At 39.8% G+C, this 17,404-nt stretch overlaps 1 protein-coding gene across 2 annotated transcripts; it reads right to left on the minus strand.

Annotated features, from left to right (window-relative positions):
* Window positions 1-613: 613 nt before the first annotated feature.
* Window positions 614-16,928, minus strand: LOC101736683 (uncharacterized). Of its 2 annotated transcripts, none has more exons than XM_012694901.4 (6): window positions 15,074-16,928; window positions 11,373-11,526; window positions 9,897-10,020; window positions 8,708-8,842; window positions 2,378-2,591; window positions 614-872 (listed from the first exon to the last, which is right to left on the minus strand). In XM_012694901.4, exons 1-6 carry the CDS (start codon window positions 15,231-15,233, stop codon window positions 721-723), a joined length of 939 nt encoding a protein of 312 aa, XP_012550355.1. In that variant the 5' UTR covers window positions 15,234-16,928; the 3' UTR covers window positions 614-720. The 2 variants fall into 2 exon arrangements, with proteins under 2 accessions (XP_012550355.1, XP_037867963.1); XM_038012035.2 differs by having other exon boundaries at window positions 8,735-8,842; window positions 15,074-15,533.
* Between the last annotated feature and the right edge of the window lie 476 nt (window positions 16,929-17,404).

Consider the following 17,404-nt stretch of genomic DNA (forward strand, 5'->3'; position numbering starts at 1 on the left):
GATATTTTTTTCCTGCGTACCGCTTCAACAAAGCGCGGCATCTCTTCAGTCTCAGGTCCATTAGACGAGCATTCAAACGATGTCCTGTTTTTCTTCGATATGCCCGAAGCCCTAAGTCTTCATTTAACACTCTTTTCACCGTGGTTCTGCTTAATCCCATCTGAAGGGCCAATAGTTTCTGCTTACGTTTGGGATTTCTTTGAATTCGCGCCTTCACAGCTTTTATCACTGCTGGAGTCCTAACAGACCGAGGGCGACCACTTCTTGACCTGTCATCTACACTAGAGTCTTCATTGTATCGTTTGATGGTACGATAAACGAATCTTTTGGTTATATTCCAATTTTTCAGTATGTTAAAAATTTGAATTGACGCGTAACCGCAACGATGCAACGCAATAACTGCAATACGGTCTTCTTTAAGCGTCCACTCCATATTTAATATATATTATTTTCTTGAACAATTCGAAATTGGAATTCAATAAACTTTTTTGTGGCCAGCATTCTAAAAGAAAAGTTTTTACTGTGTGACAATACTTATGACCTGACTAGGTAGATAAGTTGACGACTTAGAGAATGCGGCATTTGCACCTGGCCATAACTAAAAAAATACATCTACACCGTTCACATACATTTTAATTCGAATATATGATAGCTGTAGGAACACGCAGGCTTAAAAAATAACAAAACGCCGATGCAGTTTTTCCTTTGTTTTGTTTTGTCTTAATCAACACTTAATGTTCTGAAAGTTCCCGGCAATCCCATTTCTTCATTCTTCAAATCATCCATTCTATACGCCTCGTTGACCTGTGCTTTGTTTATCTCGCGGAAGAATTCTGAGGTCTCCTTCGAGCTCAATAGGTCGATCCAGTCATCTGAAAAGTAGTAATTAAAAATTGTGAGCCATCTCGGTAGAGCTGACAGATGTGATACGTTAATATTGTTTTGTGCAGATATAACTAGATGTATCGTATTACACGATGTATGTAAGAACGTGTAATAAAAACCAAACCCGCAAAATTATAATTTGCGTAATTACTGGTGGTAGGACCTCTTGTGAGTCCGCACGGGTAGGTACCACCACCCTGCCTATTTCTGCCGTGAAGCAGTAATGTGTTTCGGTTTGAAGGGTGGGGCAGCTGTTATAACTATACTTGAGAGCTTAGAACTTATATCTCAAGGTGGGTAGCGCATTTACGTTGTAGATGTCTATGGGCTCCAGTAACCACTTAACACCAGGTGGGCTGTGAGTTTACAACAAGAAAAACATATGGCATAATGAAAATGTTTGCTTCTGTATCTTTGTATAATAGGTCAGGGAAAAAGTTTCTTCGCATTTTTTAAGAAAATTCACAACATTTTTTAATATAGTTTATTTACATTTAACTAAAGTATGTAGGTACCATTTTGTTCGATAACTTTTTGCCATCTTGTAGGTAGGGACATGATCCCATTGCTATAGAAATTTTGGGGCTTTCCAAATGCGAAAAGACTTTTTCCCCAACCTATTATATAATTCTACTGTACTTTTATGTCCCTGAACTCAAAGGCTGGACCGATTGAATGACTTTTTTCCTATGCGTTTGGGTGGCACCCTGGATGGCTTAGATTCACAAATCAGCCCGGCAGATGGCACTGCAGTCGGTATCTAAGTTATTTATCGATAATGCAACTAAACGGCTGGATCGACTTGAATGGATTTTTGTGTAATGCATTCACAGGACGACGTCTGTCGGATCCGCTAGTATATCGTCGCTGTCAAACCAAAATCTGCTATGTGCAAAAACTCAATTTTTTAATTAGCCAGTAAAAACATTTTCGCATAAAATTTTATATGAAGGTGAATTTTTAAGAGCTCAAATGAAAGCTATAGATAAATATTAAAGCTATAGACACATAACAGTTTTTTTTATACGGTAGATGTGAGCTATACGAAAAGGTCAAAAAGTAAAAATCTCAAAAAGTGCACATAGCAGGTTTTGGTTTGACAACGACTATATATAAAATTATTATTCAGTATTTAATAAATTAAATTCTCACGCCGCGCCAGTGGGAAGAGAATCGTACGGTCACTTGCGAATGGCGATGCGTCGCCACAACGCACATCCTGCTACATATAGAATGTATATATCTATCTGCTACCATTCTCACTATCTTCTCGATTCGTTTCATCGAGTTTGAAATCACAACGACTCTAAAGAAGTTTCACTTCAATATATACTTTTGTACACACAAAAGTTCCATTTTTACTCCCCAAAATTTCATTTTACCCCATTTGGGGTAATTTACCCTGGTTCCCCGACCGCTGGTCTAAGGCTTACTTAAGTAGGTGATGTACACGATTTTTTAGTAATATGTTTCGTAATACTTATTCGAGTACCTTGTATCTCTTTAAGCGATCGTCCAGTCCCTCCCAGCTCTTTTGGTAACATATCCTGAGATATTACTTCGTGTAATGACTCCAACGTTCCGTGAACTCTGAATCTGGCCACCAATTTTGGATTGAATAACGGTGTTATTATTCTCAGCAAATTCTCGACTGCTTTCGATGTACTTATTATATGGATTCCTTTGAGCCTCGCACCGTAGCCGGACTGTGAAAAAATTGTAAAAAAATATTCCAAATTTTCAATATATGTATAGGAATGTAGAATATGGATCGCAGCGCATAAAATAAAACTTCCACTGTTCCAAAATCTTCTGTTATAATAATAATTTAAAAATTAATTAAAGTTTTTATTAAGCTTTGCTCATTTTTTAACCGTATTCGCCATCTTCTTTTTTCTCTGTCATTCTGCCTGTCATTCTCTTCTCCTTTTCTTTCTGTTTTCTCTCACTCACATCTTAACGTTCCGTTTCACACTTTTTTCATACGTTCCGTTCTTACCAGTTCTACATATATATGTTGGAGTATTTCCACTTTCGGGTACCGACATGGTAAGCGGGTGGTCTTCGTAAGTCAATAAAACCAGAAATGTTAACTCAGAGCGTATATTACGCAGGAGCGTTCTGTCTGATACGGTGACTCGCTCGCTTCTGAGCTAAGGATTGTACAGCAGCTCTTTTTATAGTCAGCCAGTGTGCCGGCAACTCGCGCCATCAAAGGGTGCCGCTGCGGTATGTGATCCAAGCCGCCCGCCGCGAACGTTGAAGTGTTTTTTTTTTTTTTTTTTTTTTTATTGCTTAGACGTGTGGACGAGCTCACAGCCCACCTGGTGTTAAGTGGTCACTGGAGCCCATAGACATCTATTACGTAAATGCGCCACACACCTTGAGATATAAGTTCTAAGGTCTCAGTATAGTTACAACAGCTGCCCCACCCTTCAAACCGAAACGCATTACTGCTTCACGGCAGAAATAAGCGGGGCGGTGGTACCTACCCGTGCGGACTCACAAGAGGTCCTACCACCAGTGTGCCGGCGACCCGCACCATCAAAGGGTGCCGCTGCGGTGTGTGTTCCAAGCCGACCGCCACGAACGTTGCAAGTGTACCGGTGACCGGAGCCGTCAAAGGGTGCCGGTGCGCTCTGTGATTCAAGCCGCCTGCCGTTGATCGTTGCAAATATGCCGGTGACCCGAGCCATCAAAGGGTGCCGACGCCCTCTGTGATCCAAGCCGCCTGCCGTCGACCGTTGCAAGTGTGCCGGCGGCGCTCGCTGACAAAGGGTGCGGATGCGCTTTGTGATCTAAGCCGCGCGCCGACACGGCCATTCTGCAATTGACGCGTCTCTGCGGCATTAGTCCTGTAATGATAAATTACTTGAATCTTGGTAGTGGTACTTAAGTTGGGTATCGACACCATACATTGTAACAACTAAGCCTGCACGCTAGTGTTCAAAGTATGGCCTCAACACCATTGATAATTTTGCAACAACCAAGCCTCCACGCTGGTGTTCAAAGTTAGGCCTACACGCCATTACTCATATTGCAACAACCAAGCCTCCACGCTGGTGTTCAAACTTAGGCCTACACGCCATTACTCATATTGTAACAACCAAGCCTACACGCTGGTGTTCAAAGTCTGGCCTACACGGCATCAACAACCAAGCCCAAGTGCTGGTGTTCAGACTTAGGCCTACACGCCATTACTTATATTGCAACAACCAAGCCTACACGCTGGTGTTCAAACTCTGGCCTACACGCCACCAACAACCAAGCCTCCACGCTGGTGTTCAAACTTAGGCCTACACGCCATTACTCATATTGCAACATCCAGGCCTACACGCTGATGTTTAAAGTCTGGCCTATACGGCATCAACAACCAAGCCCAAGCGCTGGTGTTCAGACTTAGGCCTACACGCCATTACTAATATTGCAACAACCAAGCCTACGCGCTGGTGTTCAAAGTCTGGGTTACATGTCATCAATAATATTGGAACAACCAAGCCTCTTCGCTGGCGTTCAAAGTTAGGCACACAAAGAGAAGCCTCATTCCAAAAATTGTATCTCATTGATCTCTTCTAATGGAAATTCATACGCCGACACGGCAATCTCTCAATCATTCTGTTTTCCATAGTTTGGAGCTGCTTGTAATTTTCATGGGCTACTTTTGGGTCCACGTTCTGTGATTTTCTTGACCTCGTATCGGTCATTAGGAAGGACCTTCTTTATCTCGTAACCCCCGAACTTTTTGACTTACTTTGGTTCCCAACCGGAAGGGTTAAATCGTATTGACCCTAGTCAATTCATTTCATTTTTGCTTTAGTGCTATCAAATTTAGCTTTAGTTTTCTCTGCCCGTTCGGTCATCCTTTCAGACACTATTTTACAGAAAATTTAGGATTAGCTCTCATTTTCTTCATCAATAATTGAAATTAGCTCCATTCCATAGGTGCTTTCCCAGTTGCTTTGGATAGGTACTGTACAGTTAATAGCAAGTTGTGTTCCCAGTCATCCTGCTGAATATTACTAATGACAGTGAGTCCATCTTTAACGATGCGGAAAATTCTTTTGGCCTGGCCGTTTGATCTATTCGTGTATGCTACGATGTGGTGCAGTTCAATGCCGTACTGTTTACAGTATTGTTTATTTAAGACACGAATGCACCATCACCATCAACGATTATCCTCTTGAGAGTTCCAAAAAGAAATACAAGTGTTGCAAGGCCGATTCTTGACTTTTCTTAGTAGCATGCTTTAATAAAACAATTTGGAAAAGGCATCAACCGTACAAAGACGTATTCTTTTTCAGGTCCACTCAATTTCCCAGAGATATCTACGTGAATTGTCTGTGCTGTGCCTGAAGTACTTTTCATAGTTTTACAAACCACGCAATTGTCTATGAAGCTGCGAACTTTTGAGCTCAATTTGTCAGACCAAAAGTGTTCTTTGAGTTTTTCGAGTGCTTTCTCCCAGCCAAAGTGTTTTAAAACTTTGTGGTAATTATTTATGATACTCCATTGGTAGCATTGTGGTACCGCTTTTAGAGTCTTGGTTCTTCCATTCTCCAGCTTAACTTTTTGGTACAAAACTTCGTCTCTGATTAAGTATTCAGTGTTTTTATTGCCATTGTTCTTGATATCATTGATTAGGCTACTTAAAAAGGATCTCTGTACTGTTTCATTACTAACCAGTCTTTATCCAAAGTCAAGTTAAGGGTTTTCTGGGTAATATGGTTCTTACTAAAACAATTGACGTGTTTTAGTCTTTCTCTTTTACGATACTCGACATCAAAGTTAACATTTTGCAGAAAAGGCCACCACCGATGCACACGTGGCAGTAGTTCTTGCATATATCGAAAGGTTTTCAAAGCATTGCAGTCTGTGACAACAGTGAGCTTTCTGTCGTATAAAAAGTTACATAAAGGTTTTATGGATCTTACAACAGCCACAGTCTCCAATTCATATGAGTGATAGTTGGATCAGCATCACTTGCATCTGTATGAAGTTCAATTGGTACGCTCTCTTTGAACATGGTATGAAGCAGCGCGCAGGTACGGTAATCGATTATGTTTAATCTTGTTGCTTCGTGAGAGGCAGTCCATATCCATTTCGTTCCTGATTTTTTTCAATTCCCGTAGTGGTGCCATTCGGCCCAAAGTACTTAGTACAATCTTTGTAAAGTTTCTTCTACCAATCTTCCAAGCATAAGGAGGCTATCCAAGTAAATCAGAGTCGCTTCTTCTATCAGTACTTTTAGTGAATTTCTGGTATACGAACGGGGCATTATGTAGAAGTAGAGTATTTTTATTTCTACTAGTTCATTTTGTAGGGCCGCTTTTCCACAACATTATTTAAATGAAATATTCAGTTCCCCAGAGGTCACTTTGTTTGTCGAAAGCCTTTCTCTGATGATTTCACTGAACTGAAAACAATAATTTGTAAGTGATTAGTGGTCTAGCTCAACACAAAATTCAAGACAAATGAAAATATCAATAATGTGCACTCAGATTAATTAATTGTGCGTGAGAGTAAGTCGGGACTGGACAGATTCCTTTCAAACACTTCGATGTATTCTTTCTTTGTCCCGAAAGCCACAATACAGATTTCTATGGCAGAAAAATCTGCCTCGCTCTTCCAATTTGTTTTGTTCAGTCTTTATCATGAAGACATTAATATGTGCCTTAGTCTCAGTACTCCGTCATAGATTCACTCTTTTACTGTGTTGTTCGTCAGCAATTCTTTTAAAACATCTTTCTGTAGTGTGTCGAGTCCCTTTACAGTAGGAACACTCCTTAATGGATGGTACAGGCGAATCTCTTGATGAGAAAGAAGCTCCTGATCCTGATGCTGAAAACGTTCCACGTCGAATTGCATTTTCCGGGCAATATCCAGCAAAATGACCTGTTTTTCCACAAACATGACAAGTCAAGTTGGATCTATCACGATTAAAGTTCAAACGAGGTTGCTTACTGAACTCAGTCGGTTTAGTTGGTATATTCTTTCGTTTGCGAAACGTTTTGGCTATAGCAATTAACTCCGGAACAGTATTTGACTTGCTATTGAGCAGTTCTGTCCGAATCCGTTCATCTCCAATGCTCCCAATGACAAATTCTACTGCATCCTGTTCCGTTGGATGAGGTTTTACTATCCTTTTGAACATACGCCACACGTTTTAAATAAAATCTTGAATGTTTTCTGCCTCGTCAATGGTGTAATTTCTATAACTCAGAATATCTGCAAAGTACCTGGATTCGGGTTCGAAAGTTTGCAACATGTCATCCCGCATTTCCGTCCAGGTTGTTGTCCTTAGGAGGCTACTATCTGCCCATGTCTTTGCACGACCTTTTAATACACTTGCTGCTTTTAATCGTACCTCATGATCTCGAAGTCCATATTCTGCTTGAGTACGTGTAATAAGATCTACCCAATCGTGTACATCGGTACTAGAATCGGGGTCATATGTAGGAAAATAAACGTCGGCAATGCGCACTCGCGTATTTTCTTCTGATTTCATGGTGCCGATCATTTCAGTCAAGGTTACGCGATGATCGTAAGACAGTTGAGTCATCATATCGTTCATCGTGGTTTTAAATGCGTCTGCCATAGCTTGAATTACGTCATTAGGCCGTTGTTCGTCACGTGGTGTTCCCTCTTCTGATGTTGGAGTATTTCCACTTTCGGGTACCGACATGGTAAGCGGGTGGTCTTCGTAAGTCAATAAAACCAGAAATGTTAACTCAGAGCGTATATTACGCAGGAGCGTTCTGTCTGATACGGTGACTCGCTCGCTTCTGAGCTAAGGATTGTACAGCAGCTCTTTTTATAGTCAGCCAGTGTGCCGGCAACTCGCGCCATCAAAGGGTGCCGCTGCGGTATGTGATCCAAGCCGCCCGCCGCGAACGTTGAAGTGTGCCGGCGACCCGCACCATCAAAGGGTGCCGCTGCGGTGTGTGTTCCAAGCCGACCGCCACGAACGTTGCAAGTGTACCGGTGACCGGAGCCGTCAAAGGGTGCCGGTGCGCTCTGTGATTCAAGCCGCCTGCCGTTGATCGTTGCAAATATGCCGGTGACCCGAGCCATCAAAGGGTGCCGACGCCCTCTGTGATCCAAGCCGCCTGCCGTCGACCGTTGCAAGTGTGCCGGCGGCGCTCGCTGACAAAGGGTGCGGATGCGCTTTGTGATCTAAGCCGCGCGCCGACATATATGTATTTCATTATTTATCAAATCGCTCTTTTAGAATTAAAGTGGCTTAGACCAAAATTCTTGTTTTTTAGTAAACGCAAAAAAATGTAATTGAGGAATTGTAATTTTTCAGTTACGATTTTAATAATTTAAACCTTAAAGCGCTTACCTTAAAATTTAAGGTATACGCTTGATTTAAAAGAGACGGAAAGTGCACATTGTCTTTTTCTAGGATTAAATTTAAATTTAATTTTGATTTAAAAAGAAAATAGTGTAACAACCTCACGACGTTACTAACACTAACCCTAGCAAGAGCAGTGCTTCGCAGAATCTACCGCCGGATCGGAAACGCGGCCCACTGAGAAGATGCGTCGAGAAACTCAGTGGGCTGTGTCTGTGGGTTAATTTACTCGCCGAGCCCTTCGTCTGAAGCGACGGGTTCGACGAGAACGATGACCGGAAAGTTTGTGTGATACAGCCGCATTGTTTAACACGACATCACTCCTCACTACCTCACTCCCACTCCACCTCATTCTTTAGACGACGATGCGTTTGGAATGTGATATTCGGAGTAAATTTTAATGAAGCTGGTACATAATAAATTTGACATAATATAATATTTCTGAATAACAAAAATGAATGTACTTACTAAAATCACTGTGAAAAACTCTTTTACCTCTACCAGGTTGAGGCGAGCTATTATATTCATAATGTTGATATCCCTGTAGTCAATAACTACTCTGTATCCGTCCGAGTAATCATACATCCTGAAGTATTCTACATACTAAAAAGGAAAATATCTATATCTTCTATATGTATAAAAATGAATTACTGTTCGTTAGTCTCGCTAAAACTCGAGAACGGCTGGACCGATTTGGCTAATTTTGGTCTTGAATTATTTGTGGAAGTCCAGAGAAGGTTTAAAAGATAGATAAATATGAAAATACTCGGAATTAAATAAAAAATACGATTTTGTTTTTCCTTTGATGTGTCTCCCGTCGGCGTCCGTCGGCGTCGGATTCCTTTTGTTTGTTTTAAGTTTATTTTATACAAAAGTTTAGGTCTTTTATTTATAGATTGAGGCACTACGAAGTCTGCCGGGTCAGCTAGTTGTTATTAAAAAACTGACGATGTATGAGTTTTGAAGGTTTTTTTAATTTAGATTTGCAAAGTTTTTTAATACGGCCTACGAATGTACGGAGTACAGTTCACCCATAATAGGTACCTGGAGCCACTGCGTTCTTCCACAGTGCGTTTCCAGAGATCTTTTTTGTCACGTACCATCAGGCTTTGGAATGAGCTCCCCTCCACGGTGTTTTTACCGAGCGCTTCTTCAAACGAGGCTTGTGGAGAGTACCTAATTGTAGGCAGCGGCTTGGCTCAGCCCTTGGCGTTGCTGAAGTCCATGGGCGACGGTAAACACTCACCATCAGATGGTTTTTTTTTTATTGCTTAAATGGGTCGACGAGCTCACAGCCCAGTTGGTGTTAAGTGGTTACTAGAGTCCATAGACATCTACAACGTAAATGTACCTACACGTGCGGACTCACAAGGGCCACAAGAGGTCCTACCACCAGTGATTACGCAAATTATAATTTTGCGGGTTTGATCTTTTTTATACGATGTTATTCCTTCACCGTGGAAGTCAATCGTGAACATTTGTTAAGTACGTATTTCATTAGGAAAATTGGTACCCGCCTGCGGGAGTCGAACACCAGTGCGTCGCTCAGCACGAATGCACCGGACGTCTTATCCTTTAGGCCACGACGACTTCAAACTGGCTTGGTCCTTGCAAGAGTAATAAAAATAACAATAATAATAGGCACAACCAAACTTACCGCAATCATAATTTTGTAATAATCTAAATATGGAACTTTATCAAAGAATTCGTTTCCAATCACTTTAAGTACAAAAAGTCTATTGTTTTCTTTGGTCAATTTAGGCATAGCTAATATGTATGAACTGTAACAAAAAAACGTGTTATAAAAAATAAAATAAAAATGTGTATGTCTTACTCATGTCGGACTGTCAGACTAACGGTCTACCAGATGTTAACTAGTCACTGTTAATAACATCAAAGAGTAAATAGTAATTCAAAATCTTAATTGTGTGTGTGTGTTTTTTTTCTTACATGCCGCCACCCACCTTGAGATATAAGTTCTAAGGTCTCAGTATAGTTACAACGGCTGCCCCACCCTTCAAGCCGAAACGCATTACTGCTTCACGGCAGAAATAGGCGGGGTGGTGGTACCTACCCGTGCGAACTCACAAGACGTACCACCTTCGTTAACTTACGGTTTTATCTGAATATTTTTAGTTTAATTTTATTTTTTCCGACGTCTATTTGATTGATTACTGTAAGGCATTCTTTTTATTTATTTATTGATGCACACAACAAATCACAACCATAAAAATTATAAGTTTAAATATTTAATATAACAATCTGGATTGCAATTCAAAAGAGGCGCATAAAGAAAAATTATAACAATATTCGAAATCCGAAGAAAATCAATGAAAATACTTCGAGTAATCATAATAGTAGTAATAATAGGACTTGTTGTTGTTGTCTGAAATAAAATAAATCATTCATTCATTCATTCATTCATAACCGGATCCCGAGTACAATTATTTACCACCACAGCAACAAGGCGCTTAAAAACAAAAATACGTTCTATATAAAGACTGATTCGGTGGAAGGTCATATTCTCCGAATTGTTTGGTACGACCAACATGCCTATTTCTATCGCAAGACAGTCGTAGTCTTAGTTCCGAAGGCGTAACAAAATCGAGTCATATCTCAAGGTTGTATTCACGTTGTTAAGTTTACGAGATTCGATAAACATTTTTATTTTATTTTTTTATTGCTTAGACGGGTGGACGAGCTCACAGCCCACCTAGTGTTAAGTGGTTACTGGAGCCCATAGACATCTACAACGTAAATGCGCCACCCACCTTGAGATATAAGTTCTAAGGTCTCAAGTATAGTTACATCACAAGTATAGTCTCAAGTATAATTACAAAGTCTCAAGTATACAACGGCTGCCCCACCCTTCAAACCGAAACGCATTACTGCTCCACGGCAGAAATAGGCAGGGTGGTGGTACCTACCCGCACGAACTCACAAGAGGTCCTACCATCAGTAAAATAACAAATAACATCATCAAATCGGCCGCTTGCTCGACTCGCTCATAATGTGATAACAAAGACATAAATAAATCTTTAATAATGACGTACATAAAGATACACTTCTGTAGTTATAACAGCTGTACAAATTTAAATGTAGTTAATAAAGTTTATACAAAATAAATACATACCACGAGAACAGGTTTTTAAACTCATTTCTGATATCATTGAATTCATAAAACTTCCGTAGAACAGTCCGGAGAGCGAACAACTTGTCCAGTTTTGATTTAGTTCTCTCGATAGATCCTTTGCTTCCTATTATATTCGTCTCCAAGTATATTCTAGCTGCAAAATTGTATTAGTTTTTCTTAGGGTGGTAGAATGTTTCGAATTGTTTTTATATTAGCGGCAGGTAGCGGCTTGGCTCGGTAGGCAGCGGCTTGGCTCTGCCCCTGGCATTGCTCAAGTCCACGGGCGACGGTAACCACTCACCATCAGGTGGGCCGTATGCCTGTCTGCCTACAAGCGCAATAAAAAAAAAAATGTCGCAGGTATCTCCGTTAAAAACATTGTTTGACGAGTACATACTGAGAAAATTTTTTTCAATAAGTTTACGATGATATGGAGCTGTTTCAAACGTCACACGCACGTGTAGACCAGGGACTACGGGTAATCCTACCCAGGATTACTTAGGAGCCCCAAAACCGGCTCTTCGTTTTTGGATGATACGACATCACAATGCGAAAGATGCCATTAACCTTGAGGGATAAAGTCGAAGTTTCCATGGTTACTGTATTAAGGCTGCTTGACTATTAAAACCGGAGAAAGGGCCTTTTTTAAGAAATAGGCAGGGAGATAGTACCCATCGATAATACACATAAATTAGTTATAGGAAAGCAACTCAAGCACCCAACAAAAACGTTTAAGGGCGTCGGCCACTAGATGGCGTCGCTTCTATTAGTTTCTCATTACTCTTGTAGATAGCAGTAACATATTAACTATCCTATATTTTATTGTTAATGAAGGATTTTGTAAATTTTCAGAAACTACAAATTGATAAAATTTTATCAATTTGTCTATAACAAATAAAGACTTGTATGTTCTTTTTTGGTTTTCTGTGTTTAGTTATACAATACAACATTTAAGCTTAAGGGCATTCCCTACAAGATGTCGCTAGTTTCCATACTAAAAATTTATTGTCTTAAAGTATCGCAGTTTAAAAACCCTGATAGTACCTACCCATGCGGACTCACAAGACGCCTTACTCTCAACAAAAAGAAGGCTAACCAATATGTAGTATCAGTAATCACATACCTGCTTCTTGTTAGAAACAAACGAATGAATGCAAAAATTTTAACGGGAAATTCGGCACGTTTGAAAGCAAAATTACCATGAAATTGAAATTCAAAGCTTCCAATACAAAATTTAGGAAAATATGTTTATAAATAATACATATAAAATCATTGTAATGTATTATAATTTAAGCAGAATATCCTGATTCGCCTCTGCGAGGTCGAGATGGGTCACTAGCCGGGTCATAATAAATAAAAATAAATTAATAGCTGGGAACAAATCACGGACCGGGTCATACCAACCCAAATTTAGGAGTCCCTGTGTTATAGGTACCAGAGATTGACATACATACTTATATGCGTTTTAAATGTAAACATATATGGATAATAAACACCCAAACAAAGAGCAAACTAAGCTGTTCATTGCACAATGTTTGCCCGACGTGGGGATCGAACCCGCGACCCTTGGCGCAGCAGCACTAGCTTCTGCATCACCGACCCAATCTAATATAAGTTAAAGTTATGGTGTGTCTTTCCAAAATATTTAAGAACGTAATACCTACCCGAGACGGCTCACAATGCTCACAACAGGTGGTAGGACCTTTTGTGAGTCCGCGCGGGTAGGTGCCTATTTCTGGCGTGAAGCAGTAATGCGTTTTGGGTTTGAAGGGTAGGGCAGCCGTTGTAACTATACTCAGATCTTAGAACTTATATCTCAAGGTGGGTGGCGCATTTACGTTGTAGATGTCTATGGGTACCAGTAACCACTGAACACCAGGACTGTGAGCTCGTCCAACCATCAAAGCAATAAAAAAAAGCGTCCTAAAAGCTTCTGAACATCTTCATTTTCTAATTTCATCATCGCCTAAAGAACACATGAACTAAGTTTTAGCCTTAATAGACATTAAGTAGGGTCAGTAGATTTATTTTTTGGGACATTAGTTAAAATAGTAGTTAAAACGTTAGATTTAAATTACTTAAAAGCCTTACTGAGCTATATACATTCCCGATCTTGCAGACCGAATGGTAAACAGTCGACGTCGTCCTAAACACGTCATTTCGGATCCTCCCGATCCACTAACGGTGGTTTTAGGTACCTCAAGCACCGGTCACCCTCCTCGCCGAACCCGTCGCTTGCGACGAAGAGTTTGGCGAGTAAACTAGCCCACAGACACAGCCCACTGAGTTTCTCGCTGGATCTTCTCAGTGGGTCGCGTTTCCGATCCGGTGGTAGATTCTGCGAAGCACTGCTCCTCCTAGGGCCAGCATTAGCAAAACTCCCGGTTTGAGCCCCGCGAGCTCACCTACACGTCAAGAAGTTGAAATAGCCTCTCAAGGTTATCAGCATAGGTAGGAAAAAAAGAGCTATATTGTAATCCTAGTATTATGCTGCACCTAGGCTTTGGTACATTAGATAAATTAAAAAAACAAGATAAAAATCATCATCTAGCATTATTTTCATGTTCAACATCTAACTCGCGATTCTGTTGTTAGTATTGCCGATGTTCATGGAAGATGGTGGTAACAAATTTCCATTAGACTGTTAAATTTGCCAAAAAAAAAATTAATTTAAACAGTTGCGATGCACGTTGGGTGAAAACAAAAAGTGTTATTGTTTTCTCTGATTTAGAGTTGTTTTTTGCTTGAGATTTTAATTATTCTACATTACTCTAGATATTAATCTCGTATGGAATATTATTGTGGAAGTTAGCGGAAATGTTATTTTTTTTTGCCTCCGTTAATGATTTACAACATCACTAACTTTAATGGCCCTAAATTAAAAAAATATATTTGGCAGTCCTACATTTTTAATTTAGATTTTGTTATTGAAATTACTTAAATCGAACGTAATGTAACAAAAAAAATGTACTTAATCGATGTATGTACGACGTATGTATAGCAATAAAATTCTACATGATACCTACTCATAAATTAACACATAGCACTTTTAATTTCCTTTTTATTTTATTGCTTAGATGGGACCTGGTGTTTAGTGGTTACTGGAGTCCATAGACATCTACAACGTTGATGCGCCACCCACCTTATGATATAATTTCTAAGGTCTCAAGTATAGTTACAACGGCTGTCTCACCCTTCAAACCGTAACGCATTACTTCTTCACGGCAGAAATAGGCAGGGTGGTGGTATCTACCCGTGCGGATTTACAAGAGCTCCTACCACCAGTAATTACGCAAATTATAACTTTGCGGGTTTGATTTTTATTACACGATCTTATTCCTTCACCGTGGAAGTCAATCGTGAACATTTGTTGAGTACGTATTTCATTAGAAAAATTGGTAATCGCCTGGGGTTCGAACACCGGTGCATCGCTCAACACGAATGCACCGGACGTCTTATCCTTTAGGCCACGACGACTTCGAAACAAGTCGAATATTATTTTCTTTCCTTTAATTAATCCTCTCGATTCCTCGATTTAATTCGGTCCTAGCTGTAAAATTGACTTTCCACTTACAAAGATTCGTGGCGGTAATTGAAGATCTAAGTCTAAGACTCAAAAAAAAATACCAAAAAAATAATTGGATATGTTGTGTAAATTAGTATTTAGGTTAATTAGAAAACATAATTAACGAGTTACTCACGAAAATCTTTCTTCAGGAAATGATTCTGTTTCTTCAGCCATTCCTCCAGAATATCGACGGCCTCATTCATTTTTCTTTCATCGTAGCCGTACAACATTTGTATCTGCTGCGCCGTGCCTTCGGGAACTTCTAACAGCTTTTGTTTCAACGTTAAATACATTTCGATATGGTTTTAAGTACAAACCCAAATTAAATAACACGGTTTTGTTTATGAAAAACGCTAACCGTTAATCAGGTTACACTGAGAACAGGCGTATAGACGCTACCGCTTTATCGTAACGAATGATGTGATTTCTGAGTTTCTGACCTTAAAAACTGGCCAACTACACACTTCATATCGCGTACCATAAAGTTAGACCGTAACGTTGTGAATGTTTTGTTATGTCGGTGATTCATCGGCGAACCAATAATCCGACCGCCTACTTCTCAGTTTCACCTGTTCACGTTGGTTATATTCGATGCACTAGCAGTCGGAGTTACTTATTTAAACTTGGGTATATATCTTGATATATATATTGGCAGCCAAAGAAATAAATATTGCTGAACAAATGACCTCCCTTTTTGTTTATAGCTACCTATTCACTGGTAGCTTAAGGCGCTATTCCAGTTACGCGCGGACAGGTAGGTGAGCTCACGGGCCTAACCTGAGAGGATTTGCTAACATTGTCCCTAGCAAGAGCTTCGCAGAATCTAACATCAGATCGGAATCGCGACTCACTGGGAAGGTCCGGCGAGAAACTCAGTGGGTTGTATCTATGGGTTAGTTCACTCGTCGAGTTCTTTGTCATAATTGAAGAGTTTGACGGGAACGGTGCTTCAAGGGCAATTTAACACCACTGAGAGCGGATCCGGGGGATCGAACAAGACATGTTTTGGGCGACGGCGACTTTGCGTTGCCCCGTCGCCTGGGTCGGATATGTAATCAGAGGCGACCACGATAAGAGGGTTATCGTTTCACGACGCTTTTTCAAAGTAGCGTTCTGAACCTTTCTTAACTTACGTGTCAGTTCTAAATTAAGATCGTTGTGAAGATCGACATTCTACACGTACCATGATGCTCTGACGGCTATCCTGCAGAAATGGGATGGGATGATCTGGAGAGTGTTAAAAAGGTGTGTGTGAACTCTACACTTGCATAGGTCATGACGGAACGTATGCAAGTTTTGTTGAGTGCACCTTGTTACGATGAGAAAATTAACTAATTGACGAGTTCAATAAGGATGGTTATAACTTTAATCTACTTCCCTAAACTACTATTTATCTATTATGTAGTCTTGTATCAGTTCAATTTTTTTGTGTATGATGATGTTTCTTCATGATGACGTTCATTTCAATTGATTATAAGAGAAATTTATGTGGAAAGTTGATAGAAAACGAGGAAAGAATTTAAGCGTAATATTTACGACCTACGCGCGTCCTCTATTCCGTTGATTGTAGGCCATGACCTTGATCGTAACTTGTTTGCCGCCATTCGACGACCTTTTTCATCCTGTGAGCCTTTTAAAACGAAACAATCAAATACCTAATGATATTGAAAAAACAGATTTTTATGTAATTGACTCGCTATGTATCGGAAGCTCACAGTACCATAGCAGAAACCGTTTTAATTAGTACATAAACGACGTGACGTGTGAATATGAATAATATTAATATGTGAAGCAAAAACTTTGTATCCCTTTTTACGAAAATTGCGCGGACGGAGAAGTATGAAATTTTCCACACTTATAGAGAATATATAGGTAGAGAAGAAGTGGACAATGTTAATATTTTTTTTAAATAATGCGTAAAAGATATATTAAATCAATAAAGAAAACATTACACACACTACATCCCATGTATTTGACGCACACACGCATGCATACTATTTATTGTCAAACTTTTGTTCTTGACGTCTGTTGTCAAATTGAGATTAAATATTGTTTGTCTTTGTTAATATTTTGTATAGTGTAGTCTTGGCGAAATTTGTGATTATAGAAGTATAAAATACAATTATAATAGTGTACAAACTTACAATTCTAATTAATTATAGTCGATTTTCGACTACTGCGGGACCTCTAGTATGAATAAAAAAACAAACCGAACCTAAGCCACAAGAATTATATTTTGGTATTTGGTATTTGTGTTTTGTAAGATATCGTGGCTTAAAGGACAAGACGTCCGATGCATTCGTATCGAACGATGCACCGGTGTTCGAATCCCGCAGGCGGGTACCAATTTTTCTAATGACATACGTACTTAACAAATGTTCACGATTGACTTCCACGGTGAAGGAATAACATCGTGTAATAAAAATCAAACTCGCAAAATTATAATTTGCGTAATTACTGGTGG

Source organism: Bombyx mori, chromosome 7 (assembly GCF_030269925.1).
Source record: "Bombyx mori chromosome 7, ASM3026992v2".
Classification (NCBI taxonomy): Eukaryota; Metazoa; Arthropoda; class Insecta; order Lepidoptera; family Bombycidae; genus Bombyx; species Bombyx mori.

What these genes read in the sequence shown, in the direction of transcription:
- LOC101736683 (XM_012694901.4), bottom strand. Translation starts at nt 15,233, where the DNA reads ATGTATTTAACGTTGAAACAAAAGCTGTTAGAAGTTCCCGAAGGCACG. An exon ending in TTTAAAAACCTGTTCTCGTG is followed by an intron (nt 10,021 to 11,372) that starts GTATGTATTTAT and finishes TTTTTGTTACAG; the next exon opens with TTCATACATATTAGCTATGC. An exon ending in ATTACAAAATTATGATTGCG is followed by an intron (nt 8,843 to 9,896) that starts GTAAGTTTGGTT and finishes TTTCCTTTTTAG; the next exon opens with TATGTAGAATACTTCAGGAT.